Source organism: Sander vitreus, chromosome 11, assembly GCF_031162955.1.
Source record: "Sander vitreus isolate 19-12246 chromosome 11, sanVit1, whole genome shotgun sequence".
Classification (NCBI taxonomy): Eukaryota; Metazoa; Chordata; class Actinopteri; order Perciformes; family Percidae; genus Sander; species Sander vitreus.
The window spans coordinates 10,300,930-10,328,812 of NC_135865.1; the positions used below are offsets into that span (position 1 = coordinate 10,300,930).

The 27,883-nt window shown below is 40.0% G+C and overlaps 1 protein-coding gene across 2 annotated transcripts in view; it reads left to right on the plus strand.

The window, feature by feature from the left end:
- The first annotated feature begins 5,241 nt into the window (after positions 1 to 5,241).
- asic4a (acid-sensing (proton-gated) ion channel family member 4a) overlaps positions 5,242 to 27,883 on the plus strand; it is a 95,668-nt gene continuing 73,026 nt past the window's right edge. The window contains exon 1 of one of the 2 annotated variants that reach the window (XM_078261577.1): positions 5,242 to 6,141. In XM_078261577.1, coding sequence (XP_078117703.1) covers positions 5,566 to 6,141 — 576 coding nt within the window. In that variant the 5' untranslated portion in view covers positions 5,242 to 5,565. The remainder of the gene's footprint in view (positions 6,142 to 27,883) is intronic. The other variant, XM_078261576.1, reaches the window with a different exon arrangement.

Genomic DNA, 27,883 nt, shown 5'->3' on the forward strand with positions numbered 1-27,883 from the left:
AAGCACACAGCAGAAGATAACGTCATCTTGGAGCTGACCGGGCAAAGAGAGGTTTCTTCCTCACTCAGATTCACCCTGGGTCCGGTTGTTGTAAGTGTTCTGCTAACTTAGGCTAAAACACTAATCACATTACCGTTGGCAAAATTCCACCGCAAATCGAATCCATTCTTCAACGTGAATTGTCAAGCCGAGCCTGTTTGGAAATTAACACCTCTGCTGAAATGTTAAATTCATTAACGATAATAATGACAATACGAGACAGCACCGCCTTCATTAAACACTGACTGTCTACATGCGATATCGTTGACGAATAAGACAACACTAACATGTAATTAAACAAATACTCTTTGTTTTGTGATATCATTTTGTGATATTTTGTTAGTAAATCTGAATCTGCAACATTCTCTGTCAGGTAAATGTTTTCTTCTGAAGTAGACGTAGCAAGTCAGTTGTAGGCTAAACAATGTAGTTGCATATTAAGTGCTTTAGGGTCCTTCTGTAAGTATTTTTGGGGTACAATGGTTCTGGAGAATGCTACAAGCAGCAATACCACAGGCCAAGCAACTGGCCCGTTCCAAACAGGCACATTTTGAACGGGCACTGTACCAGTCTCTGTAAATGTGTGATATGCATTTCTCTGTTTAAATTTAGAGGATTCACTTTAGGCCTGCACTTTTTCATCATTTGTGGTTTTTGTACCTATCCAACACTATAAACTCACCACGCTTGTTCAAGTTCAGGTGAGATTTACCTCCAAATGTACATGTAATCTTTCTAATCATTCAATACATAACAAAGCTTGTTGGAACAAATATCTAAGTTAAATTATGTTAAGTGAATTAGGTTTGACTATAATATCTCGGGTCCACCTACAGTACAAGCTTTTTCCAGAGCCTTCAACTGCAACAGAGGTTGGAACATTTTCAGATGCAGTTTAAAGAGTTTAAAGAGTTAAGAATTTTTTGCCGCTAGTAAGACTCTGGACTTCGGGTCTACTGTTTGAGCATTAGCTTCCTTGCTTGCAGAGTGAGAAGCACATTGTTGTTATTGTATGTCATTGTTTTCAACAACGAAATACAGTTTAGCAGCTCTCAATGACAGTTAAATGACAGACAAACAGAAATATAAAATTGAAATAGCAAAATAGAAAATAAAATAGAAATTTAAATAGTAAAATATGAAATAACAAAATAGAAATTTAAATAGTAAAATATAACTATCAAGGTTGGGGCTGTCAGCGTTTACGCATTAATCGCGATGCGATTAAGTGCCGACGCGATGATTTATTATAAATTAATAAAAAAAAAAATTGCGTGGTGCCTAACAGGCTGCTATTTTGACCCATTGCAGCACCGTTACTTATCATCAAGCTGCCACTTCCTCGTAACACATCCTGCTACTGCAGACAGCAGCAATGAAATCCTGAATGGCGCTTTTTATTTTCCAAAACTGCCGGACGGCTCGTAGACAAGTCGAAAGCCATATGCACATTGTGTAAAGCCGAATTAAAATATCACCGAAGCACGTCAAGCTTGAGCTACCACCTACGGAGCTAAGCATAGTACAGTTAACGTGATGCTACCCGCTAGCATGCTACCCACTCAGGCAAAGCACTATTTTGGAGAGTGCTAACTGCAGACCTGTCAGCATCGTAGAGGACTCAGGTCTTAAAGACGTACTACGGTTGGCATGTTCTGACCCGTCTCATTGCCGTCGAGAGGGACAGTAGTTTTCACGGATACACAGCCTGTAACCAGTGATCACTGGACGTCAGTGAGTAATCAACATTATTTAGGAGTTACTAAACACTATATTGACTCTGGTAAGGATAGGGATTTTTAGTTTTTTAGTTAGGTACTTGGAGGAATTGTGCAATAATGACAGATTCACACATTTTTCTTTTGTTTACAGTAAATAAATAATTACAAATCTTAAAATCAAGTTCATAAAGTAACTTTCTTTGCATTCATTTGATTCCCAATCAAGATACACTGGTAAAAACTGCTTTCCATTGTTAATATGTACTTAAAAACTGTTCTGAAATGCAAAATAATAGAATGTTAATCATGTGATAAAATATGCGATTAATCGCGATTAACTATATAAATTCAGCGATTAATCGTGATTTAAAAAAAATAATTGTTTGACAGCCCTAATCAAGATAAATAAACACGATAAGGTGGCACTATATACATAATGTTATTATTATTATTATTATTTATGTATTTTAAATATGAAAACTGTTTCCAGTACCGCAACTTTTACAGTCACAGACATCAACCTCTTGCCACAAGCCTCCTTTCTTTTATAATGTAAAAATCTAACCCACAGAAAATACACTTTTGACTCTTAATTGATAGACGTGGAGAGCACTGTCAGACTGTCATTTATTGTCATAGAAACTGAAGGCTGAATCCTTCTTCACTCTGCCTCTTATAACTTAATGTTTTTCCTTTAATTGAATTGAATTTAAACACGGTGTACACATCATCATGTGTAGGTACTTGTGCTGCCTCTCACGTGGTACAAATACTAAAGTAATACTTTTCCATGTTTGGCTCTCAAGTTTCTATTTACACACGATTATCCAGCTCGTATAGTTTTTGGCCAATTAGTCTTTTGGAGTCTTGTGCAAATCAGATTTCCTGGCAGATGCCGCCTCTTTAGGGCACAGGTTGCTGTAGGTAAAAACTCTGGGCTTCAAACCACTAAGAGACTGGCCCCACAATTGGAGCTGGTCAATGAAGGGTTTCAGGTTCAATGAAATTGTCTTTAAACCAAAGCAAACACACTTTTCTTCAGAACGTTTTGCCTTTACTACTATAAATGATGTTTGCTTACCAATAGGGGAAAATAAAATGCTGCATTGATTTTGATTAATAGTTCAACATATACTGTATGCTCACTCTTATAGATAGCCCTGTTAAAAACAGAAACTTATTGGCAGGAGACCAGCATAATGTCCTGTTTTCACAGCATGTTTTCCAAAAACTCAGGAACCTTTACTGTGTACTAAATGGAGGAACAAGGGTCTAAATTTAGTTCCTTTGCTTTAGTTCCTGAACCCAAAAAAGTCCCTGTTCCAGGGGAAGCACTTTCGGATACAACCATGAGGACAGAGTTAGCAGGGCTAGCTGTTTATTACCAAATATCTTCAAATTTTGAGCTTAGTATTTTCCATCTTCTGTTCCACTGTACCCTGTGGTGTTTTACTCAATAATTAAATGTATTAGATTCTGGTTCAAAATATGTAAAAAATATATGTGAAAGTATCTATAAACAAAGAACATTGATTAATAATACTCAATTCCTTTTTGATTATGATAGGAGCCTGTCCGCCCTCAAACATTCTCCTTAAATGTTGGACAGTGAGCTGAATGTGTTTTAAGTTGCTACACTGTTGTTTACGTCAAAGCAACAATTGGCACACAGAGACATCCAATAGATGGAGCTTTTGGACGAGATGTTGTTCTCTCAGGGAAGACATCATCCGTCCACATCTTAAAACTACTTTGACTTTCAATAAACCTTGTATTTGAAAAGGAGAAAAGCACTTCGAGATCATGACATTCATAAACTATATAACGTTTTAATTCATGCTACCGGTACTAATAGTTGTATTAGAAGTTAGTTAAGTTAAAGCCCTACAAAAACCCTATTTGTAATGTAAATGTTGACAAACAGTTGCAAAATGAGACATTATTGAAACTTGAAGGTCAGCTACATTTAATCAATTGTATCTCATTTTTAGGGCATCAAACACAAAACAGGCCTTGGCTTTGGAGTGTTATTGGCTCTGACAAACAAACATAATGCCATGCACTCCTTGAATGGTTTTCATCTGCCAGATGTGCCTGCGTGTTTTTTATTCACATTTGGTATTTAGTCATGGCGTGGACTGTGAGCTTTCATTTCCTCTGTGAGACTGTAAATAAGCCCAGCATCCTCTGGGAGTGACTACATAAAACACTCTGTGGTTAGCAGACCTTAGTGCCTGCCAGAGGCATAGCTAAACCATGGACGCTTCACTTCCATCGAATAAAGGCAATAGCCTAGATATCTCTGTTTATCTAGCAGAAAAACACACCATCAAAAGACAATCCTACTATATAAAAAAGTATAAAAAGCAAATGTCTGAGTCATTGCAACGACAAAAAACAAAGAGAAAAGGCAGTTACAGTAGGTGATTTTGTTGTTACATTGTTCTGTCCCTAAACGAGATGATGTTATTTAACCAGCCAACGAGATTCAGTATACAATTTTAGTCGGATTTAGATCTGATTATTCTAAACATTTAGTGTTTGATTGTCATATGTTTTCCCTTTTTTTGGAAAGAAAACCAGATTTCTTTTGTACCCTTATTCGTTCTGTCTTTTGAGTAATGCATTTCTGATGCCTGCTCGGACTTGACTTGGCACGTGTGTTTGTAGTGGTTGAATTCACTTTTAAATATTCCTTTTCTCTAGAGGTCCTAGCCCCTTGTGATGTGAATGTGACCCACATGACTAATTCCATTTAAAGGGATATAACATGCATTAGGGCTCTCACTTTTCTGCCTCGCATTTGCATAATTTTGTTTGGCAACTTGGAAAAGGGCCATTAACAGCACTAAGACACACACTGTAAATGATAGGGACGGAAGCAGATCAGTACTTTATTTCAACATCTTTTAGCAGCATTGGGGTCCAATACAGGAGCCATTCACAAATTCAAATTTGTGCAGGAGTCTTGTGATGATACCATTAGTTCCTGATAAGAAAACACCGTTGTACTACCTAAGTCTCTGACAGACACGTTCACTCGATCAATAGTCTTTTACTTTTTTGTTACAAAGACAAGATTGATTGCCAGGAGTCGATCAATTCCATTTATCACACTCCTCATTATTGTTTCAATTAGGCATGTTCCAGAGACCTTATTGAGGGTGGCATTAAAAAGTGATGACCCCCTGCGCTGCACATCAAACACCGGATGTTTGGCTAAACAACCTTTGAAACCAACTTTATTCAGGTCAAGAAGTGGAACCGCCATCCAAACAAGCGGATTAAACAGGAGGGGGGCTTTCTGCGGGAAGTGCTGGGATGACCGGGGGAAGTTGCAGCTCGCGCCAGTGAGGAGGAAATAATCACAATGTTACCTTCTCATGAATTATTAAGTACCCTGTGCCTATTTCAGTCCGACTGAAAACGCTGCATTTTCATCTGTGGGTCTGAGGCAGTGTGCAAGGGTGTTTTTTTTTTTTTTATTTGACAGCTGTATTACTGCTGATAAGCGAGACTGTGAGCTGATCAAGTAGTGAGACAAGCGTTCTGAGCAGTAGCAGCACAGCAGCAGCAGCGCTCTAGTCACTAGGAGCCTGGCGGCAGAAGCAGCGGCAGCACTATCAGTCACAGCAGAGGCAGCAACGGAAGCAGCAGCAGCAACAAACTCTCTCCTGTCTTTTTCTCTTCTTTCTGGAGTTGTTTCCTGCGTAGAGGACAAAAAGCCAAGGAAGTAGGAGGGAAGTGATCCAGGGCTGATAGCTGCCATCAAAAACAAAAAGAAAACGCAGACCTGGCTGCCCCCATGCCTATCGAATTTGTTTGCAAAATCAAATTTGCAGAGGAGGATGAGAAGCAAAAAATCAAGCAGGATGGGGACAAGGAGAGCCTGATCGAGGAGAGCTGCACACCTCCGGTTAAGGACTTGGCCAGGTTTGCTAACTCCTGCTCTCTTCATGGGATTAACCACATCTTTGTCTCTGGTCGCCTGGGCATCCGGCAGACTCTCTGGGCTCTTGCCTTTTTGACTTCACTGGTGCTGTTTCTATACCAAGCGGCTAAGTGTGCTATCTCTTACCTGGAGCACCCTCATGTCACAGCTCTGAATGAAGAGGCGACCCCAGAGATGGTTTTCCCTGCTGTGACTATCTGCAACATCAACCGCTTTCGCTTCTCCGCGCTCACCGATGCCGACATCTACCACCTGGCTAACTTAACAGGTCTGCCCCCCAAAAACAAGGATGGGCACAAACCTACTGATTTGATGTATCCTGCCCCTGACATGCAGGACATCTTCAACAGGACAGGCCATCAGTTAGAAGAGATGCTCATGAGCTGCAATTTCAGTGGACAGAACTGTTCAGTCGAGGACTTCTCTGTGGTGAGTGAAAGTTTCTCAAAGTTCTGTCTCTGTCGGACTCTTATCTTATTACATTACTTACTCGTGATTTATTGGCTTCATCAAAGCTTCTTGTATAAAACAAGTTCAGTAAAAGTAATATTTTCACATTTTAGGAAACAATAAATAACTTGTCTTGTTCATGCAAAACTACTTATAAGCATGAAAGCAAAATAAATACTTTAAGGCAAAGGCATGTACTCATCTCTAGGGGCCATTTGGTTCCCACGATATATTTCTGCTTGCAAGATTCATGACTTTGGCTCAGTCGTTGAGCTGTATTTCTTCTCACTAAGTTCCAAGCAGCAACAGTGCTTCTCTTCAGCCGTGTGTTTCAGCCTGTTACCGAATCTATTATGTCAAAGAACAAAGGCAGCTCCCGAAGAGAAACAGAGAGCTGTCGTATGTGGTTGTGTACTTTTCCAAGGCAAACTGTGCTTTAATGCTGCCTCCAACTCCAGTAGCTGAGAGTGCATGGCAATAAAATTGTCATCGAAAATAGCAGAGTCTCTTGTTCCTCTCTTTTCCATCTCTCCCTATCGCTCCCCCGCTCTCTTTCTGACATTGGAGAGCAGCTGCTTTCTGCTCTCTCTCTCTCTCTCTCTCTCTCTCTCTCTCTCTCTCTCTCTCTCTCTCTCTCTCTCTCTCTCTCTGAGCTCTCTCTGAGCTCTCTCTCTCTCTCTCTCTCTCTCTCTCTCTCTCTCTCGCTCTCTTTCTGAGCTCTTGTACCTTTCAGGAGGGAAGGAGTAATGCTTCTTCAACATTGTATTTCAATCTTGCTGTTAGGATTAAATATTTAAAGACAGACATACATGATTTTTGCATTAGCCAGATTGACTAAAAGGAATGAAACAATTTCCATGAGAGATAAAGTGTGTGTATGTGTGTGCGTCTGTGCAAGAGAGAGGGGGATCAGGTGAAAGAGGGAGAGTTTGTGCCTGTGTTCTGTGCACTATTTATTAAAGGCACTGTCCTTGCTCGAGATGGATTTTCCCATCTCTCCTGCAGGAATAGGAATATGCAATTGCTTTAGTGATGATAAAGTGCAGGTGTCAAGTCTTAATAAGGTATGTTGAACATTGAAATGCTCACCTTCCTGAGACCTAAAGATTCCGTCTTATCACAGGGATGGCACTACATTACCTCTGATGTGCCAAATTACAGCAAAGAAATAATGACATTTCACTGCTTCTCAGTCAGTTTCTGTAACAGCTTATTGAGTTGTTTTTTTTTATATTTTACTTTGTTGTGTTTAAGGCAGCCCCTTACATGGAGATGTAAAATTAACTGTGGCTTGATTATTGGTCCCCCTCCAAAAAAAAATCTCAGTTGTTCGGGGAAAAGAAAATGTCATGCTCCTTGGAGAAGCCGAAAGGTTTGATGAAATTCACTCTGAAACAACAACATGACTCAAAAAGTTTATAATGTGCTTCTAGCACATTTGATGGCGATGTCCTCTGACACTTTGACACTCGGTCCTCCCTGAGTACATTAATTAGCAGACAATTCTGACATCCAGGAAATGTCTGTCCCATGTCAGTCTATGAAGCGTCCTGTAGCTCTCTTTGGACACTGGGTGACTTCACACAGATTAAGATCCTGTTAAAGGTTCCCGAAGCTGCTGTTTCCTCTCCGTCGGCGATGTGATCTGCATTTTCAGGGGCTGTCAGTTAGATTTCTTACAGGCTACTTGCTGCTTACAAGCATTACAAATCACCTACTCTGAGTCCTGGTGGGGAATAAAACAGTGCATAGAGTGGAAGGACTGGGAGCTTTGGGACCAGGCAGGAGAGCAGAATGTAAGAGTGCAAACTCAGTCAAGTGCATTCACTCCTCTGTTTTTGTTTATGTGAAGTGTGTATTTTGTAACTACAAATCGCACATCATTTGTTACAGCAAGGCAGCCATTATTACAGTTGGTCTGCTATTAATCACATGCAAGCATGTACAAAGCCACATACACACACGTACAAAAGTCTCCTGCCTGCATCGGTCATTATTCGTCCTCTCATGGGGCCTTCCTTCAGGACCCGCTTCTTGTCATGTGTTTTTCTCTCGATTGATCATTCTGGGAGCTCCAGATGTTTCATTTTGGTAATAGCAACATGGATTTGGGGCTCTTGGGAAAATTGCATGATGAAATATATTTGAAATATTTTCTGATATTTTAGCTTCTAATGTAAAAAGCATTAGAAGCATTTTGTTTTATCCTGCAAAGAATTTCAAGTAAATGCTCATAATTTAGTTCACCATTGCATTTGAATGGTTAATTTAGGCAAAACACACCTCAAATGTGTGCTTTAAAATACTTTAATCACAAAAAAATCCTATCAACTATCCTATCTCTATTTTACGTTATTAGTTTAAGACAGGAAATCATTAATTGGCTTCTGTGCTTTCACTGTTCAGAAGATTAAATAAATACAAGTCTCAGGGCTCAAACAGAGAAATTTGTTTGCCCCTTTCCAGCATTGTGGACCGGGGTGATTATTTGACGTAGGTAATAAGGCCATTCTTTATAATTAAAGATTACATTATTGACTTGGATTAATCACAGAAGATAAAGCTGATTCAACAAGCCATGAATAAATAGATTATTTTTCTTCCAGTCTAACTCTGAATAATTGTTCATCTATTGTGTTGTGCTGTCGCAGAGATGAGCAGCGAGCCCTTTGGCTTTTTTTAAACAGAGCTCTGAATTAGTTTGCTCTGACTCTCAGCTGTGTTTGCTGCTGCATTATCAGATTTTGCTCTCAGCAAGGGCAGATCGCTTCTGCATATATCCATGGAGATAACTAAACAGCTATAGGGTGGCATGCGAGGCGAGCTATAAAATCCTGGGTTAACGGGGACAACACTGAGGAGCTCTCCACCTGCAATCTGTCATCACTTTGACTGAAGCCCCTATTGTGTGTTTTATAGATAACTGAAAGTTTAATAGTGTAAGCCATAGATGATGTTCAACCCCCCCTCCCCCTCACTCGTCCTATCCTTCATACTTGGATGAAATCTTAAACCAAATTAATTTCAATCAATACTGTGAACAAATGGCACAAAAGAGACGTTATTGTGAGTTGATCTCAATGAGTGTACTGCCCTTGTGTGGTCCATCAGAAAAAAAGATGGAAAGAGGAAAAATATGTAAAAAGCCCTTATAGGAAAAGCAAATATACGAGCCGTGGGTACAGCATGCGCTTAAACCTAGAAGGCTGCACATAGAGTAGGGCAGCATTTGAGTGTGGCGTGTGTGAATTTTACCTGTAGGGTTTGTATCAGCAATGTACAGTATTAGACTTTGAGGTGCAAGCATACAGAGATGAGTCACCAAACCTACAACATGAAACAAGTTTAATATTTTCCTGTTGTGCTGAAGCCGTCCACAAATTTTATTTTTAACTTTCAGGTTCAAGATCGCACCACTTGTCGGGTCTCTTACTCATTGTGTGGTTTTCGAGCATTTATAAAGAGATACATGAGTGTGATTGTCCCTGTAGCCACAAGAAATAGATGCCTTGACTCTGATGTTGTCTGTGAGTCCAGTGAAAACTCCCATGCACAACATGATTTCATTCTCAGTTGTGTGTGTGTGCGTGTGTGTGTGCGTGTGCGTGTGCGTGTGCATGCATGTACGTGTGTGTGTGTGTGAGTGTGAAAATGAGCTGTCTACATGTGCAGATGACTGAGAGTGACATCCGCCTCCCTAGTGGGTCTGCACACACCCCTTAACAGCCTACACACACTCTCTCGCGTCTCGCCAAGCCACCTGCCTTCCCCCTGGTGGAGAGCAAGGAGTGTGGGAGCGTGAAAGTGACTGGCTATCGGGACCAGCTTCGTCTCCAACAGCCTGTCAATTAGCCGTCTACAGTTCCACTGCTGTGGGTGTCCCTGCAGCTTAGCATGCTGTCTGATATCTGATCCACACACCCAACCCTTGAGGCCAGCACTGAGCTTTATTACACCCCCTACAAACCAGAAACAAACTACACATGCTGTCTTTTCCTCTTAATTTGACCCTTCATGCAAAATGCAAAAAGAAATATCTGAACATTGATTCCATATCTTTCGAGGCCAAAGGGAGGACTGCTGCTTTGCAACCCACTTCATTCCCACTGCACTCCTTCCCCGCCTTCTCCTCCTCCTTTCAGAGGAAGATGAATTGCATTGCAATTGGTCGGCTGCACCTCCTGATATGCATCACGACTGTCTAATCAGATGAAACCCACCTGTGACCAGCCACTGGGTAACACCAATATGCAAACAGTTTATATTTGAGAAGATTTACCTTTTCCATCACTCCCTGAGCCGGTTTTAAAACCTCACTGTGCCACGGTTTGAAGCGCTCGGTTTGATGGGGAGAATCTCCAGCTCAGGGATGGCTTTTAACTCAACGATAAAGGCTTCCGATGTTGTGGTACCGCTAACCCCCCACCCCCCCTCCTCTAACCCCTGGGAGTCTTTTACTCACACCGACATTTGTCTCTTTCTGACAAGTCATACACCAAGCTGTTGGTAGTGTTAATGTGGTTACACACACACACACACACACACACACACACACACACACACACACACACACACACACACACACACACACACACACACACACACACACACACGGACATGTGTATTTAGAATGTGTATAGTGTAGATAGAATGCTTCCCCATATAAACACACACAGGTTTCATCACAGATTGAGAGAGTTGGCTCGCAAGATTGATCATGACTCTGGACTGGGTGCCCCTCCCTCTCTGCAGGATCAATACATCCTTCAGTCAGATTGCTTCCCTGCCCTTCCTACTCCAAGCTTGGTGTGACTAATTATCTTGTGCCTATGTTTTGGGCCTATAGTCTCAGCTGCATTTGTTAATGCCACCAGAGTTGGTGAAGAATTTGATCTTTACAACAAGATATCTGTTTGTTTTAGCGTATATCCAGCCCAAATCAATCAATAAACACTGTCTACCTTTTCCCTAAAGGGTGCTGAAATTATCGAGCAACACAAGATGACTCACAGCTTTCACTGTGTGGGGATGGGGTGGAATGAGTGTTTTGATAAAGTGAAATAAAATTTGAAGTCAGATCGAAAAGTCAAAATAGAAGTTTTTCATATGCAGTTGACTGATGTTGAAGTGCCCCAAAACAGCACCGTCTGAATTAGGATCCACCTAATAAAGAGCAAGAGGGAATTTTGATGGAGATTGTGTCCTTGGGCCTGATAAGAATACTCAGAAATGTAACCAACTCAAAGAATAATGAATTTGAATGAGTTTTGGCAAATGAAAACCATGGGCCTACATGTTGCTGGGCCGTGGGGTAAATGATATGTGTACATTAGATTTCTCCTTTCTTGATTTCCATATGGCACATGTTCTCCACATTAACAGGGCTAATACATTGTTGTGGCATTTCCAAGTTAAGTCTGTCTATATTACCTGTTTTAGAAGGTTTCATTTGCTTTAGTGACCCTTATCAAACTAATACATCTCAGCCTGACTCACAGCACTGCCCCCAATACCGGTATTAATCCCCTGGATTGTTTAAAAAAAGAATTATTTAACAATATCGGTGTATTTAGGAAAAGACGTTGATCTCTATTTGATTAAAGCTAATAAATGATTTTAGTAGTGAGTATGCATTTTTCTGTCACAATAAGGTTGTTTTTTTTTTAACAAATTACATTGATGATGAATAGCATTCACAGTACACGCTAACTATGATAATGAAAGCCTTCTCTGAGCACACTTTAGATGCACACTTTTCTTCTTAGCTGCCAATGTGAGCTTTTTATTTTGTCATGTTTCCCAGTCTCTGAATACATTAGCGGAAATTCCTCTGAAAAATTAACCAAGCTTGCTTTTAGGCCACCACCACATAATGGGTTCATGCTTCTTCATTCCCCTTGCTGGTACGGTTTAATTACTTTGGGAGAGATAGCACATGCAGGAGGTGGACAAAATATTAGGGACACCTTACCTTATGTATAGAGATGTTTTTGTTAATGAAAACTAAACTTAAAATTTAGAAATCCATTTTGTTTATTAACAGTAAAGCATGTTCATAATAATGATGAAAACTGAAAGGTTACAGTAGTACAAACAAAATCTTTGAATTTTCATTATTTTTATTATTTTAAATGCCTATGTCCAACTGAACAGAAGATATTTCCAGTATGTATCACAAAAGGAGTGTACGTTTGAGATCATGGATTTGAGCAACCAATTTAGATGTTTCAAATGAGAGAGCAGTGTGTGGGATCATTTTGAGTTCATAACAGAAAGTATCACACTTAAGTGCTTAAAGGAGAATTCCGGCCAATTTTTACGTTAATCTTGATCGCTATAGCTACGCGAGTACTTTCGATAGAAAAAACCCCGACCTGAATCTGTTCAGGTAACATGGAGAAGCTGCAGCTACGTACTACAAGTGTCCCCTGAGCTAAAACGGCAGTGGTCGGGGCAAGTTTTAGAGTGCCTTTGTGCCTCTTAACAGACATGACACAAAATGCAATTATTATGTCTGTGCCACATGAACAGGGCCCTTACGTGTCAACAAGATGCGTTTTCAACTCAGATATTGTTTAAATTCACCTACCCTGGTCCTTGTATCGATCCTGCCAGTAGCTAGCTTGCCCTGCTAGCTGATAGCCGTTAGCCGTTAGCTGCTAGCTGCCGTCCAGTGAGTGTATTCAGACAGACTTCTGTGATAATCATCCCAATAACAATCCACGGAGCGGTGGTGGTGTGGCTATGTCCTCCAGAGGACAGGTCATGTCACGTCTTGAAGTGTATTCCCCCCTAAAATAAACAGTAGTGCGGTAGTAGCTGTTAGCTGCTAGCTGCCCTCTGGTGAGTGTGTACAGCCAGATAGCCGTTAGCCGTTAGCTGCTAGCTGCCTTCCGGTGAGTGTATTCAGCCAGGCTTTTGTGATAATCATCCCAATAGCGGCGGTGGTGTGGCTATGTCCTCCAGTTACTGAAGGCTAGCTTTAGCTTGCGTTTGTAGCAGTTCATCTGCCTGTTTCCCCTCTGTCTGTCTCGTTCTTTCCAACTCTTGTGAGGCTAGTTCTTCGTCTGTATACTCGGGTTCAAATAAATAAGGACGACCATCAAACTCAAAAGACTCTTCCGTGTGTTGTATATCTGCTATATTCTCCATAGTTACGTTACTCCAAGCTTCTTCCCTTATAAACAACTCTGCTCTTCACACACTACGCTCCAATCTGCACACTACTGTTTACCTTTTCCTGCTACAACTGAATTCCCAGGAGACAGCGCAATGCTACAGCTAAGCTTCAGTAATGCTATTACTGTGCAAGCCGCAGACATAGTTTATCCTGTTTCCATGTAGTTACATAGTCACTGATATGGTCATAACCACTACAGTGCTCAATTACCTATTTTGAGGGGGAAATAATCTAAACCTTTCGCTGCGAAGGCATGATCTGTCGTATGCAGGACATCCACCAGACCACCGGGCGCTCCGTGGATTTTTATTGGGATGATTATCACAGAAGCCTGGCTGGATACACTCACTGGACGGCAGCTAGTAGCTAACGGCTAATGGCTATCTGGCTGTACACACTCACCAGAGGGCAGCTAGCAGCTAACAGCTACTACCGCACTACTGGTTTTTAGGGGGGAATACACTTCAAGACGTGACATGACCTGTCCTCTGGAGGACATAGCCACACCACCGCCGCTCCATGGATTGTTATTGGGATGATTATCACAGAAGCCTGTGTGAATACACTCACCGGACGGCAGCTAGCAGCTAACGGCTATCAGCTAGCAGGGCAAGCTAGCTACCGGCAGGATCGAGACAGGGACCAGGGTAGGTGAATTTAAACAATGTCTGAGTTGAAAACGCATCTTGTTGACACGTAAGGGCCCTGTTCATGTGGCACAGACATATTAATTGCATTTTGTGTCTGTTAAGAGGCACAAAGGCACTCTAAAACTTGCCCCGACCACTGCCGTTTTTGCTCAGGGGACGCTTGTAGTAAGTAGCTGCAGCTTCTCTGTGTTACCTGCACTGATTTGGGTCTGGGTTTTTTCTATCGAAAGTACTCGCGTAGCTATAGCGATCAAGATTAACGTAAAAATTTGCCGGAATTCTCCTTTAATGTCTTCTGGCAGCCATTTGTGATTTTGAAAACAAGAAAAGGGAAAACAAGAAAAAACTAAAAACACACCTCAATTTTCGCTATAAATATGTGTTACAACATGTTATGGGGTGAAATGCCAAAAGATAGCTAACAATACCAGAATTAGCATGAACGAGAGAAATGCGGTTAATCCAACAATGTAACATAATGCTTCAATACAGCTGCTGTGGTCTGAACAGTCTGCAGAATACTCTGGTGACGTTATACTGTATGTTAAATCAGGGATGTCTACCAGATTATGTGAAGCCATGATAATAATGAGTGGTGTGCAAGTTTGTTTTAACTTGTTTAATTCCAAATTGAGGTATAACTAAACTAGAATACACATACAGCAACATACAGACTAAAATAAGGCAGAAAACTCAAATAGATCGTATCACCTCTTTATTGCAAGAACACCATGAACACCTTACAATCTATTGTTTGGTGTCCCCACACCAAACAGATTTGAAATGTAGAAACCATGGGCAGTGTGACCTGGATGAAAATGTTATTCGGCTACAATTCAGCCCATGGAAATAGCAAACAGCACAAATGTCATAGTGAATATTTACCCTGGGCATAGTCTGAACATGAAAGCCTCGTCTATCCGCTTGGCTGGACACTTGGCCCTTATTCTGAATTATGTCTCATGTCACACACTTGCCTGTGCCGCTTTTTCGAGTTTGTTTGTTACCCCACAAACAAGCTTTTTAACATCCCTTTCCTGTCTCTTTTTCCCTCTCTGGCTACATTACGGTTGGCTATAATTATGCAAACAAGGATTGAACTGTAGTACATAAACACTATGGTGTCATGAACGGTGCGATATTTTGTCTGAGTCTATATGATGTTGTGGTGTAAACCACCTGGACAGGCCTTCCTGTATGATGACATTTGGCATACCCTGTGGCTTCCTCTTGGGAGATGTGTGCAATGGTTTGTCACATGGCTTCGAGGTTGGGTCAGCAGCAAGTGCACCAAACACATTTCTTTGTCCACTGTAATGTTAATACTAACTGAAAATACCTGACATTTTATATTACTTAATAATGTACACCAAGCTTATGGAACAATATGCTATGAATAATTCAAGTTATTGCCCTCCTAATGTCGCTCCCGCTGGCCACCATTGAGGCCATGTTTTTGAGGAGGGACCCTGGTTATGTTTGTATACTGTTTTGTAAAGCTAAGAGGAATCAATAGCAGAAACATGTTTCAAAGCAATTTCAAATTTAGTTTCCCTTTTTTACTATTATAATACTATAATACTATTTTAGCAGCTGTCTGTTACACTCGTCAACTCGAGCTAGCTGTTAGCTACTCATCTAAAATAACATGAGGCCTACATAAACAATGTAGTTTTCAGTATTTACTATATGTTAGTATCTTTTTCGAACAGCAAAAAGACACAACCCACTCACTCTTTATTAAAATGATATATCTTCCTCGACAAAACCGTCTTTAGCAAGTGTTAATACAATGTCCTGGAGTACAGAGAGCATACTAACCAGACGACAGCCAAGATGTCTTTTTTGTTGTTTCAGTAAGAATTAATGTCAATTAGCTACAGCTGTAGTTCATTTTTTTGTCATCGGTTATTGACTTAAATTTCTGCTTGCTACAGCATGATAAGACACTTAATTATGTAAGTTTTAATTAAGATTGCAATTTAAAATTTCAATATAAAAATGATTTAGTGATTGTTGTTGCGTCCTATTCTCTTTTTACGGTTTTCCCTTTTCTTTGCACTTTCTGCTTATCTTTACAATAATGAATTTTAGAGCCTTGTTATAGCGCTATTATCGGCCGATATTAGGCATTTTCCAAACTATCGGTATCGGCATTTATAATGTCCGATAAATGAATATTTTAAAAATGTAATAAAAACAGACAAAACGTTTCATATCTTAAGTTAGTATTTTTATTAGGGCTGTCAGCATTAACGTGTTAATCGCGATGCGATTAAGGGCCGAGCATAACGCGTTAATTTTTTTTAATCGCATGCCGCAATTTATTAATTTATTTTCACTTCACTCAGCTTCGCGTCGTGCCTAACAGGCTACTATTTTGACCCTTTGCCGCACTTTGCCATACTTCCTCGTAACACATCCTGCTGCTGCAGGCTGCAGGCATGATGGAGAAAGACAGCAGCAACACAATCTGAATGGAGCTTTTTATTTTCCAAAACTCCCAGATGGGTCGAAAGCCATATGCACGTTGTGTAAAGCCGAATTAAAATATCACCGAAGCACGTCAAGCTTGAGCTACCACATACGAGCTAAGCATAGTACAGTTAACGTGACTCAGGTTGATGCTAGCAGGCTCAGGCAAAGCACTATTTTGGAGAGTGCTACTAGATGCTGACCAAAGAAATTACTAACGCTCTTGCAAAATGGGTGCCAACTAACTGCAGACCTGTCAGCATCGTAGAAGACTTGGGTCTTAAAGACTACGGTTTGCATGTTCTGACCCATCTTATACATTGCCGTCGAGGGGGACAGTAGTTTCACACACGCATACACAGCCTGTATGACACGGAGAAAGCAGCCAAACTGGAACTGCTGCAAAGTGATGCAAGGTGATCACTGGATGTCAGTGAGTAATAAAAATTATTTAGGAGTTACTGCACACTATATTGACTCTAGATTCAAATGTGTGACTAGATTCACACATTTTTCTTTTGTTTACAGTAAATAAATAAATAATAAAAAAATCAAGTTCATAAAGTCACTTTATTTGCATTCATTTGATTCCCAATCAAGAATTGCTTTCCATTGTTAATATGTACTTAAAAACAGTTCTGAAATGCAAAATAATAGAATTTTAATCATGTGATAAAACATGCGATTAACTATAGAAATTCAGCGATTAATCGTGATTTATTTAATCGTTTGACAGCCCTAATTTTTATACATTTTATTTATCAGAACTTTAATATATTTTGATGTACCTCTGTTCTGTTGTGACAATAAAACAAACATGTTTATTTTTAAGCTGCATTATCAAATTATTTTAGTGAGGACTCCAAATACAAATACAAATAACTAATGTTAGGGAAATCTGTTTATCTTTTGTTACGCATTGCTGGATTTTTTTTTAATATATATATATATATATAGGCCGATATATCGGAATTTTGGATTTTTAAATCACCAAATATTTGTATCGATATCGGCCTTAAAAATATTTTATCGGTCGGGCTCTAATGAATTTGCTCTTTCTTTATTGTTTCACACTTCACAATTGGACACAGGCCTGAAATACAGTGCACCACACTCCCTAGACATATAGATATTGTATCACTCTACATGCAAACCTTCATTGTAGATCTACCTTTTTAACCAACATCGGTAACCTCCCTTCCTCTTAAATGTGTTATGTCCACCTCTTGTTTGTGGACTGTAAATCTTTCAACTGATGTTGGCAGCTTCGTCATCAGACCCTGTCAATGTTGACAAAACACTTGACCTTCAGGTGCAGTGAAATGTCATCTGATTTAGCACAGCCCGTTTGAATTGCCACCACTAATATTGTCATCCAAGTGCTGCATTTTGGTTAGGAATTGTCTGAGCAAATGCATTACATGCTTAAAGCAGGAACACCCCGCCCAACTTGAGTCCTAATATCATTTGGACACAGCATTTGCATAGCTCTGTGTGTGTGTGTGTGTGTGTGTGTGTGTGTGTGTGTGTGTGTGTGTGTGTGTGTGTGTGTGTGTGTGTGTGTTTGTGCGTGTTGTAAAGAATATGACAATGGATGACTATGCATTGCATGGTATTCTTTAACTTGTATACCAATTTGTTGGTGTTATAAATGTGAAACAGCTAGGCCTCTTTTGCCCTGCATAAAAGAGATACTAGATTTATGCCCTACAAATCTTTGAAGTGGCATTCATCCTGAAAACCCTGCTTTTATCCAAAATGACAGTGAGTGAAGCCATGCTGCACTGAGCTTTTGCAAAGCTAAAGATGGCATTGTGGATTGCTTTATCATTATATATGTATAATGCAATGTTTAATTTATTTTAAGGCAAAATACAATGTTGTCTTTGCTCATCCCTTTTTTTCTTCATTTGTACTTTTCCTTCAGCTAACACAGTTTTGTCCAGTGTAACGTCTGTCAGGCTGTATTTACCTACATTCTTCATGTCCCCTCCTCACGTGATACCAAGCCACTGTTAGGCATGTTGTTTAAACAAGCGTGTAACTCTAGTCATGTTCCCCAATGGTGTTGTCAAGATTAATTCCGTGTTTTCCTAATGCATGCTAATGAGAAAGTTGTGTGCATTTGATTGTCAATAACGTGAAATACGGCCCTGCTCCCTAAATGCTGGCTCCGTTCAATAACCTATTAACGTTGAATCACAGATAACTTGGCGCACATCAGGAAAGCAATCTGAAATTTGTGCTGACATTGATCCAGCAGGAAGGAGACCTATTGCTCCGATTAACACTGTTGCCCCAGGAGAGGAGTCCCTTAGCCATTAATAGCCCACTGTCCTAGATTGTACTTAGACCACATAAAATGCTTATATTTATGAGACACATAGGTGCAAAGCAGAATAGTACAATAATACCAACCTTTTTAACCATCTCTGGGAGCTGTGTTGTTTCATTTTCAGGTAATATTCTAGCCAACACTATGTTTTGATCTGTCAATATAACATAATTTGCTGATTGCACTATGATGTAAAGACTACTGCGTACATTGATACATCTAAACTATTTACTTATTATACAGTAGCAGCCAGAGCCACTGTGTATATGCTGGGAAATCTGTTCTCATAGTGATGTGTTTACATAAAGCTAACAGTCGATGTTATGAATGTTTAAGCAGTGTTGCACCAAATTATTGGAAAGATAAATTTGCACTTTGTGGCACAAAACATCTCTCCTCTAACGCATTTAACAATGAGTTAACTCAGATTTTTTTTCTAGCTACATTTTAAGATCTTTAAGATGTGACATTTGAGGTGTCCTTAATACCAAACGGAGCATTTTAAGTTTGGAGGTTTGAATTCTTAGTTTCAGTTTCTTGCACTTCGGGTTTCATCTCAGAACCAGCTAATGGGTGTCCTGACACATTTTAAACAGTGCACAGGAACATCTGTAAAATGCCATGGACCCTTTCTAATTGTGCCAATTATTTGAATACCAGATGTCTGCGTGCTTCTGTGGTTTAATGCCAACTCATGGGAGGCTGCTATAATTAGACCCACTCAAAATGTTTTTTGTCTGATCTTACAACAAGATGAAAAGCATATAACATGCATCATGGCGGCAAAAGACAAATAGCTCTTCCATTAAACAACCCCCCCAGGAACTTGAAGGGAAAAAAAATGACAGATTGTTTCAAAATTGCAGTCTCATCCATTTAATAATATACACAGTGATAAGGGCATCTCCTTAGAAAAATATGACCAGTAATGAGGTATGGCATCGCTGTTTACGCCTGTCCTTGACATTCACTTTGAGAATAAGGAAAGGGGGTAACAGCATCTTTCTAAACAGATCTGGAAAGTCCACGGGAAGGGATAAATGTCAGTGGGCTTCACTCACAAATCAGGGCTTTTATCTTCCTCTCTGACCGTCACCATGTGTACTCTACAAAGACTTAGCAGAATATTAATAAATAATTGGTATGTATACTATGATGAAAGTGATCCCCAGAGACAGATTGAATATGTATTGCATAAAAGCATGCCCTTGAACTGACAATTAATAAGTGTGTTTAGGTAATGATAAATAATGAATTAGCATGACATTGAGGGACTTCTGGGACAGGGCGACAACTGGATGAATTACCAAGCTTCACCGTAAGCCAAGTAAGTCTGAGACTGTCGCCCACGCCACATAAATCCATTGTCTATTTGAATATCAGCGTAATCTAATTGGTGTCATCATATCTCTCTTGGCAAGAGCTTCGCCTAAGGATACCATTTTGCTGCTCCAGTGGAAGTGTACTGTGAACAGATCAATAGATGTAGTGGGCATGATTATGTTACGATTATAACAGGAGAGAGTCTTGTAAAGCCTGGTGATTTGAAGAGAGGTGCCACACCTCTTGGCACAGTTCCTTCGGCTGAAACTGCTCAGTGGGAAACAGAGCGGTCAGTGAGATTGGCTGCGGCCCTGCTTTGGACCAGCTGGCTTGAGAGCAGAATTAGAGCCTCCCTCCTTGTTTCCACCTGCTGTATGCTGATCAAGTGTTCCAAGTCAAGCCATTATTTGCTTCATTTCCTTGCCGAATAATTCAGCTTGCAAGTAAGTCAGCTCTTCTCCCCTATGGCATGACATCTCCCTGCTTATGAAAATATCTAAAACAAATCTAATGGTGAGAGCTTCGGAAAGTGTGTTTGTATTAATTCAACCAATACTTTTCAGATAATTAGTATAGAGTATGAACTTTTACCAGAATAATAACTGGAGCAAAGTGTCAACATGAATTTTACTCTTCAAATATTCTTTTAAATATAATAACCACAACAGAGCCAGTTCTCTTCCATATAGGCCTCTGAATAATTGAACTTACCACTCTTAGAATTCAGTTATGATGTGGACAATGAATCAGAACTGATCCTTACAGAGCTTATGATCATACTCTGAAGAGGTCACCTTTAACCGTGCTTCTTTCTAATGCAGGTTATGCAGGACTATGGCCTGATCTCACCAGACATCGCCTGTATACAGAGTAGATGCCACTGAATAAATAAAACCCTCACCCCTCCAAACACCATTGAGATGCCAGGATTAGCATCTCATTAGATAGTACTTGCGCTGGTGGTTTGTGGACAAAAGAGTGCAAAGCCAAGCAAAAGAGGAACTGTTTGATGCCCTTTCTCTGTATGTGGAAGAGATTTAGGTTCTTGCTTTCCCTGGAGAGTTCATTTTATAAATGTAAAAGAATGCAGTCTTTTTTTTTTTTGGAAAATGATCTCCTTTTTGTGGATACTGTGAGCTTGTTGTGAGGCATGATTGCCTGCTCTGTTACACCAGCTGCATCATTACAGAACTGTGAAAGATATGTTGGTTGAAGGTAGACAAGGCAAAATTCACCCATGTGATATTTTTTTAAAGTGTAAGATTATTGCTGAAATTCGTACACCCAGCCAGACAGTGTAATCTAAAGAATACTTGCACTGAAAAACTTAGTGACAGTTTGCTTCTGAGATAAATTGTCCTGAGCAAAAGTGTCTCCTGCTGGTGGCCAGTCTGTGTTATCTGCGCCATGAACATGCAATTTCCCTTTGATTGTGCTCCCCACGGATAAGTAAACACATTCAGCAGAGCAGTAAACTACAAAAGACAAGAGCCCAAAAGACATTGGTAATAATCTGCCTGAGGAGACAAATTCAAACCCTAATTCTTAGAGATTCTGAAAATTTTAGATATTCAGATTGTCAGCCTGCCGTAAGCATGTGGTCTCTTTTGAAGCATCCATTTATTAAGATAAAACTTGGATGTCAGTTTGTTCTTTCTGCATTGCTCCAGAATACGAAGCAAAAAAAAACTTTGTATCCACTCTGATTTCCTAGATGTCTCTGAGAGATGTACTAGAACTGAAAGATATGAATGAAATATGAAACGCCTGGATTGCCTGGACAGCCTGGACTTCTCCACACCACCACCTCAATTTAGCCGTACAAACAGCCCTTTGCAGCATTGGTTTGCTAGGTTAATGTTACAGAATTGCATGGAACAAAGTTTAAAAAGGTCAATGTTGGTATTTTAATGGCATTCCCAGGTGTGCTGTGTAGCAAGTTGAACTACAGAGTTTTTATTCCCATACAGATTGTGAAACATATTTCCAGGTGAACTGACTTCCCTTGCATATATATGCTCTAAATGGAGGCTAAAGTCTGAATTTTGATTGAAATGACGGTGTTTACTCTTGGTTGTTGATGGTACCATAATCTCTTTCCAACTCTGACGACTGTTCCTTGTTAGTGTGCAACACTATCATAAAAATCTTCATGTCACTATGAGCAGAGCAATAAATCATACTGTGAATGTTACTAAAGTTAAACTGCCTTGCTCTGCCTTGCCATTGTGACATGTAGGCAGTGTCTGAAATTACCTTTTAGCTCTCTGCCAAGGGCTGTAAACTAAAAAATTACCTGCCAAGAAAACCGCCCCTTATCAGCCACAATATTTAATATATATTTTTCATAAGAAACTGTCACACTACAGGCTCTTCTGAGTCAGGTACTGCATGTGGATTAGTTTTAATACTCTACTCTTATTTTGCCATACTCTTTTAATGTTTCAGACCTGATATGTACTGTGGAATCACAGTGGAATATGGTTACATAGGGTTAAAGAAACAGTTCAACTAGAGCTGTAACAATTCAAAATGTTGCTGTACAATTAATTGTAAAACGATTTATCAATGTAATACTTTATTAAACAAATTCAAGTTTTGAATGAATTCCAGGAAACATCTTTTGGTTATATCACTGTTATGTGACCCAGATGATGTAGTAACAAAAGTACACAGCCTATAAAGTAAACAACGCCTTTTTATTATCATAAAACATTTTTTCTAACTGTATCCCCCCTTTTTGTCGCTATGAATGTGTATGGGGTCAAGTGCTAACAACTAACAATTGAAATAATATTAAATATATAGTCCGACTGATATTCACTTACATAATTAGAATTTGGCATATCTAAACTAAATCAATAATTACCTGTCATGCGCCTTAAGACTTTAGCTAATATTAGAAATTAATTGCTGTTAAACATAAAAATAGCGATTATTTTAAAAACAAATGACAATTAGACTATTATTTAATAATTCAAAATCAAAAATACATATTTTTCCTCTTACCTGTAGTAAGAGGAACACTAAAACAATCAGTCTAGATTGTTTTGGTGTGAGTTGCCCAGTGTTGGAGATATGTCACTCGGCTTGTGACATAGACAGTTAAAGAAATGGACAAAGCCACGCTGTGGACTTCCACGGAGATGAGTGAAGTATATTAGAAGCACTTTTCCGGTGAGGGCTGAGCGTTACTGCGCAGCCTCAAACTGAGCTTGACGACGTAAATGTGACGTGAGCAACCTGTCTGAAAGTTGGAAATGAAATAGTACTCATTTGGTTTTTTAGATGGTTGGATTTGCTGAAAAGTTACAAAAGTTGATTTTACTGTAAGAAATAGGGAGCCTCGTCATGATGATAGGTTAGAAATGTTTTTTATTAGGCACATGATGAACAGTCGATGAAAGGTTTTTGAAGCTGATACAAAAGGGCATGCAAGACGCAAGCAAAAACACAAAATACAACTGTAGCAGCAATGGACCACAGTATGTGCACATGTCTCATGTGTGTTAATAAAACATACATGTTAAATGCATTATTTAAGCTGGCATATATACTATATAGTATACATTTAACAGTGAACAAATAACTACATTGGAATCATTTAAGTTGTAAAACATACTTTGAGTTTTTCATTTTACCCTGTTGGTATTGTGAAGAGAGAAATAAACGGCACAGGTTTAGATCCAATCCAATCCAATCCAACTTTATTTGTAAAGCACATTTAAAACAACCAGGTTGACCAAGGTTCTGGACATTGACATGATTATAAACACACGAGTAACAAAACAAACATTAAAACAAATAACAGACTAGAAAAATAAAATGCAGAATACAAAATACAACTCTCAAGCAGGTTTGAAGGCCAATGAATAAAAGTGAGTTTTAAGTCGTGATTTAAAAATGTGAAGGCTGAGGGCCAATCTGACATTCAGAGGCAATTCATTCCAAAGCCTTGGGGCAACGACTGAGAACGCTCGATCTCCCCTATTTTTCAGCCGCGTTCTAGGGACAACAAGTAGTAACTGGTCAGCAGACCTTAACGACCTCAGAGGAGCATGCAGCTTTAATAGTTCAACGATATACGCTGGGGCTTGACCATAAAGAGATTTAAAAACAAACAACAGAATCTTAAAATGTATTCTTAAGCAAACCGGTGACCAGTGAAGGGAGGCAAGAACAGGTGTAATGTGATCTCGTTTCCGAGTTCCGGTAAGGAGCCGAGCGGCAGCATTTTGAACCATTTGTAATCTTGAGAGGGAGGCCTGGTTAATACCTACATATAAAGCATTACAGTAATCCAGGCGAGTTGTAATAAAAGCATGTATAACCCTCTCAAAATCAGTGAAAGATAAAAATGGCTTCAGTTTGGTAAGCAGCCTGAGTTGAAAGAAACTAGCTTTTACAACAGAATTGATCTGCTTCTCTAGTTGAAGCTCACTGTCCATTTTAACACCAAGGTTAGTTACCATGGACTTGACATACGGTGTCAGAGGACCCAAGTCCAGTTGGGAGGCACCAAGAGCACTACTGGGTCTAAATATCATGACTTTGGTTTACTTTCATTAAAATGTAAAAAGTTTAAGGCTTTTATGTCAGAAAAACAATCGAGCAGTCTTTTTAGGGAATTATCACCCTTACTTTTTATAGGTAAGTAGATGTGTGAGTCATCTGCATAGAAATGGAAGCTGATGTTATGCTTCTTTAAGAAGGAACCAAGGGGAAGCAAATACAGGGAGAAGAGAATCGGCGCCAAAATAGAACCCTGAGGAACTCCACATGTCAGTGGTGCTGCAGGTGAAGTAGAGCCACCAAAGCTAACTTTGAACACTCTCTCTGATAAAAATGATCTAAACCATTCGAGTGTCATGCCTTTAATCCCCACACTGTGCTCGAGACGAGAGATAAGAACACTGTGGTCAACAGTGTTGAATGCTGCTGTGAGGTCTAAAAGCATAAGTATTGCAGAATCTCCAGAGTTGATGTTGAGATTAAAAGATCATTAAAAACTTTTATAAGTGCAGACTCCGTGCTATGAAATGCTTTAAAGCCAGACTGGAACACCTCAAGGATATCATGCAGATCTAAGAAAGATTGTAGCTGCACGAGAACTGCCTTTTTGGACATAAAAGAAAGTTTAGAGATCGGACGATAGTTTTCAAGAACTAAGGTGTTCGGAGAATTGGGCTACAGTGGCAGGTTTAATCATCCTGCAGAGACAAGGCGGAGCACATTTCTTAACAGTATTAGTGCTGGGAAGGGAAACATCAAATAAAACCGGTGCGTGGTCAGAAAATACAGCTTTGTGTATTTCGATATTTAAAATAGGCAAACTGTGTGACAAAACAAGATCTAATGTGTGCCCGTGGATCTGTGTCGGACCACTTACAAACTGTGTAAGGTTAAAAGAATCAGTAAGATTTAAAAAGTCTTTAGCCAGCAGATTCGTAGGACAGCATACGTGAATATTCAAATCTCCTACAATTAAGATCCTGTCATATTTCGGCATGATTTCAGACAAAAAAATCTCCAATGAAGTTCTTGTTGTATTTCAGAGGTTGATAGATAAGTGCACACAGAACAGGCTGAAATTTGCCCAATTCAAACATTGTTAATTCAAAACTAGAGAATGTAGTCATTGTTCAGAAACAAGTTCAGAAAAAGAGCTGGACTCACCAACATTCAACCAAGTTTCAGTCACAAATAGGAAATCCAAATTGTTCCGGGAAAAGAGATCCTTCAAAATTAAGGTCTTATTTGCCAACGATCTAGCATTGACCAGGGCAGCTTTGACAGGAGCAGGGGAAATGGCCGTACGGGTTACATGACTCAACGACCGAAGATGTCTATGGTTAACGCCACCTTTACGAGGGCGTGGTGAACGTTGGCAATGATACTCCATATCCGACCCAAGAATCGGTACCAGCCAGGTGCCGGCCGGATCCAAGGCTCGCCAGGAAACATAGCGATCTTGAAGCGAACAGAGGTGACGGCGGGTTCCAAATACAGAATAATCCGCTAAGTGAGCTTTCAGCTTCACCAGCTGGCCGCTGCGTTTCCCACAGCGTCTAGTGCGTCTACTCCGGACAAGGGAAGCCGGATTGCATACGAGGTGAGCAGGTATGTTCAGCAGGAAGGGAGGGAGAAATGTTTGTTGACCACCCCAATCAGACTTGGGCGACTTTTCCAATGTGAGACGGTAATCAAGCAGCGTTTGGCGATCATAATCCAGCAGAGAGTCAATACGTTGTATAAACAGTGACACAAACAGTAGAATCACAAACAATTTGCCCTGCACCAGACAGCTTGCCACACACACTGGCGCCATCTTTCCTCAATGTATGAAATGTATAGATGTATGAAACAAACAGGCTAAGTCTTGATTTAGTTGTTTCTTAACAGGAAAATAGATTTAAACATTCACCCTGGTTCTGAGACAGTGTGAACACATCTTCTACTCTGCCTACACTAGAGGAGGCACTGGCCGTGACTTGCATTATCACACCTGTTTGGTTCCTTTAGTCTGGAACAAAGAATACAAATGATACATTGTTGTCCTTGAGTTATTGTCCATTTTGTGGTTACAGTGACTTAATAGACATAGAGTGAGGTAAACATGAAGTCACATGGACAGACAGGTAACTCAGTCATTGGACAGTTTTGGTGGCTTGTCGTCCTGCATCATCAGCACGACATGGACCTTGTGATGTCATGGTTTATTTTGGTGACTGATAGAAGGTTGTGCTGCACTTCACTGTGCTCTATGGCTTTATTCAGCTTCTAGGGTGTCACAATAGAGCTCACAAAGAAATTGTTAGTCCTAGGCATTATTAAAGGACACTGCAACTGGACTTCAGCTGTCTGACATAATGACAGAGTTAAAAACGCAGGAGAGATATCAAGGTGTCTTGTACTGTAATATTATGCCTTGACCAAATAGTCTTTGGTTTAACCTAACCAAACCATAACAATAGCAGGGGCAGGTCTGAAAAGGGTTGTATGAATAATAACGTCCATTGGTTACGGTTTTGGCAGCCACTGACAATGTTGTGCTGAGAGAAGGGGTACCAAATCAGAAAACATGGGGCACTGGCTTGTTGCCCAACCAACCTGTGCATATGTGATCTCCCACTCCTAATACATTGTGAAGTTTAAGGAAATAAAATTACTTGGTTAGGTATTCAAACCAATCACCCCTTCCTAGGGCTGCAGCTATCGATTATTTTAGTTATCGAGTATTCTACCAATTATTCCATTGATTAATCGAGAAATCAAATAAGAAATACTTTTGTTTTATTGCAATTTAATTCAATTTCATTTTATTTATAGTATCAAATCACAACAAGAGTTATCTCGAGACACTTTGCAGATAGAGTAGGTCTAACCCAGCTCTGGGGAGTAAACTCCCCAGAGCTGGGTTAGTAACAAGCATTTCTGGGACTATGATGGACACAAAAGGAAACAAGTGAAAGAGAGAAGAGAGAGCAGCTCATTGTGTCCTTGGAAAGAAGGAACTTCCCCAGCAGTCTAGAGTTATAGCATAACTAAGAGAGGCAGGCTAAAGAGAGGTGCCGGATCGGGCTTGAACTCTCCCCTGCCGGAACGGGCTGTACTGGCCTGCCTCCCTCTACTCTCACTATATTATTGTTTATATGATAGATAAATCTGATGACAATGAAGAGAAGCAGGTGGGCCGGGTTAGGCGGACGCTGCAACTCCTCATTCCCTAACTTGACGACAATTGAAGAGCAATAATAT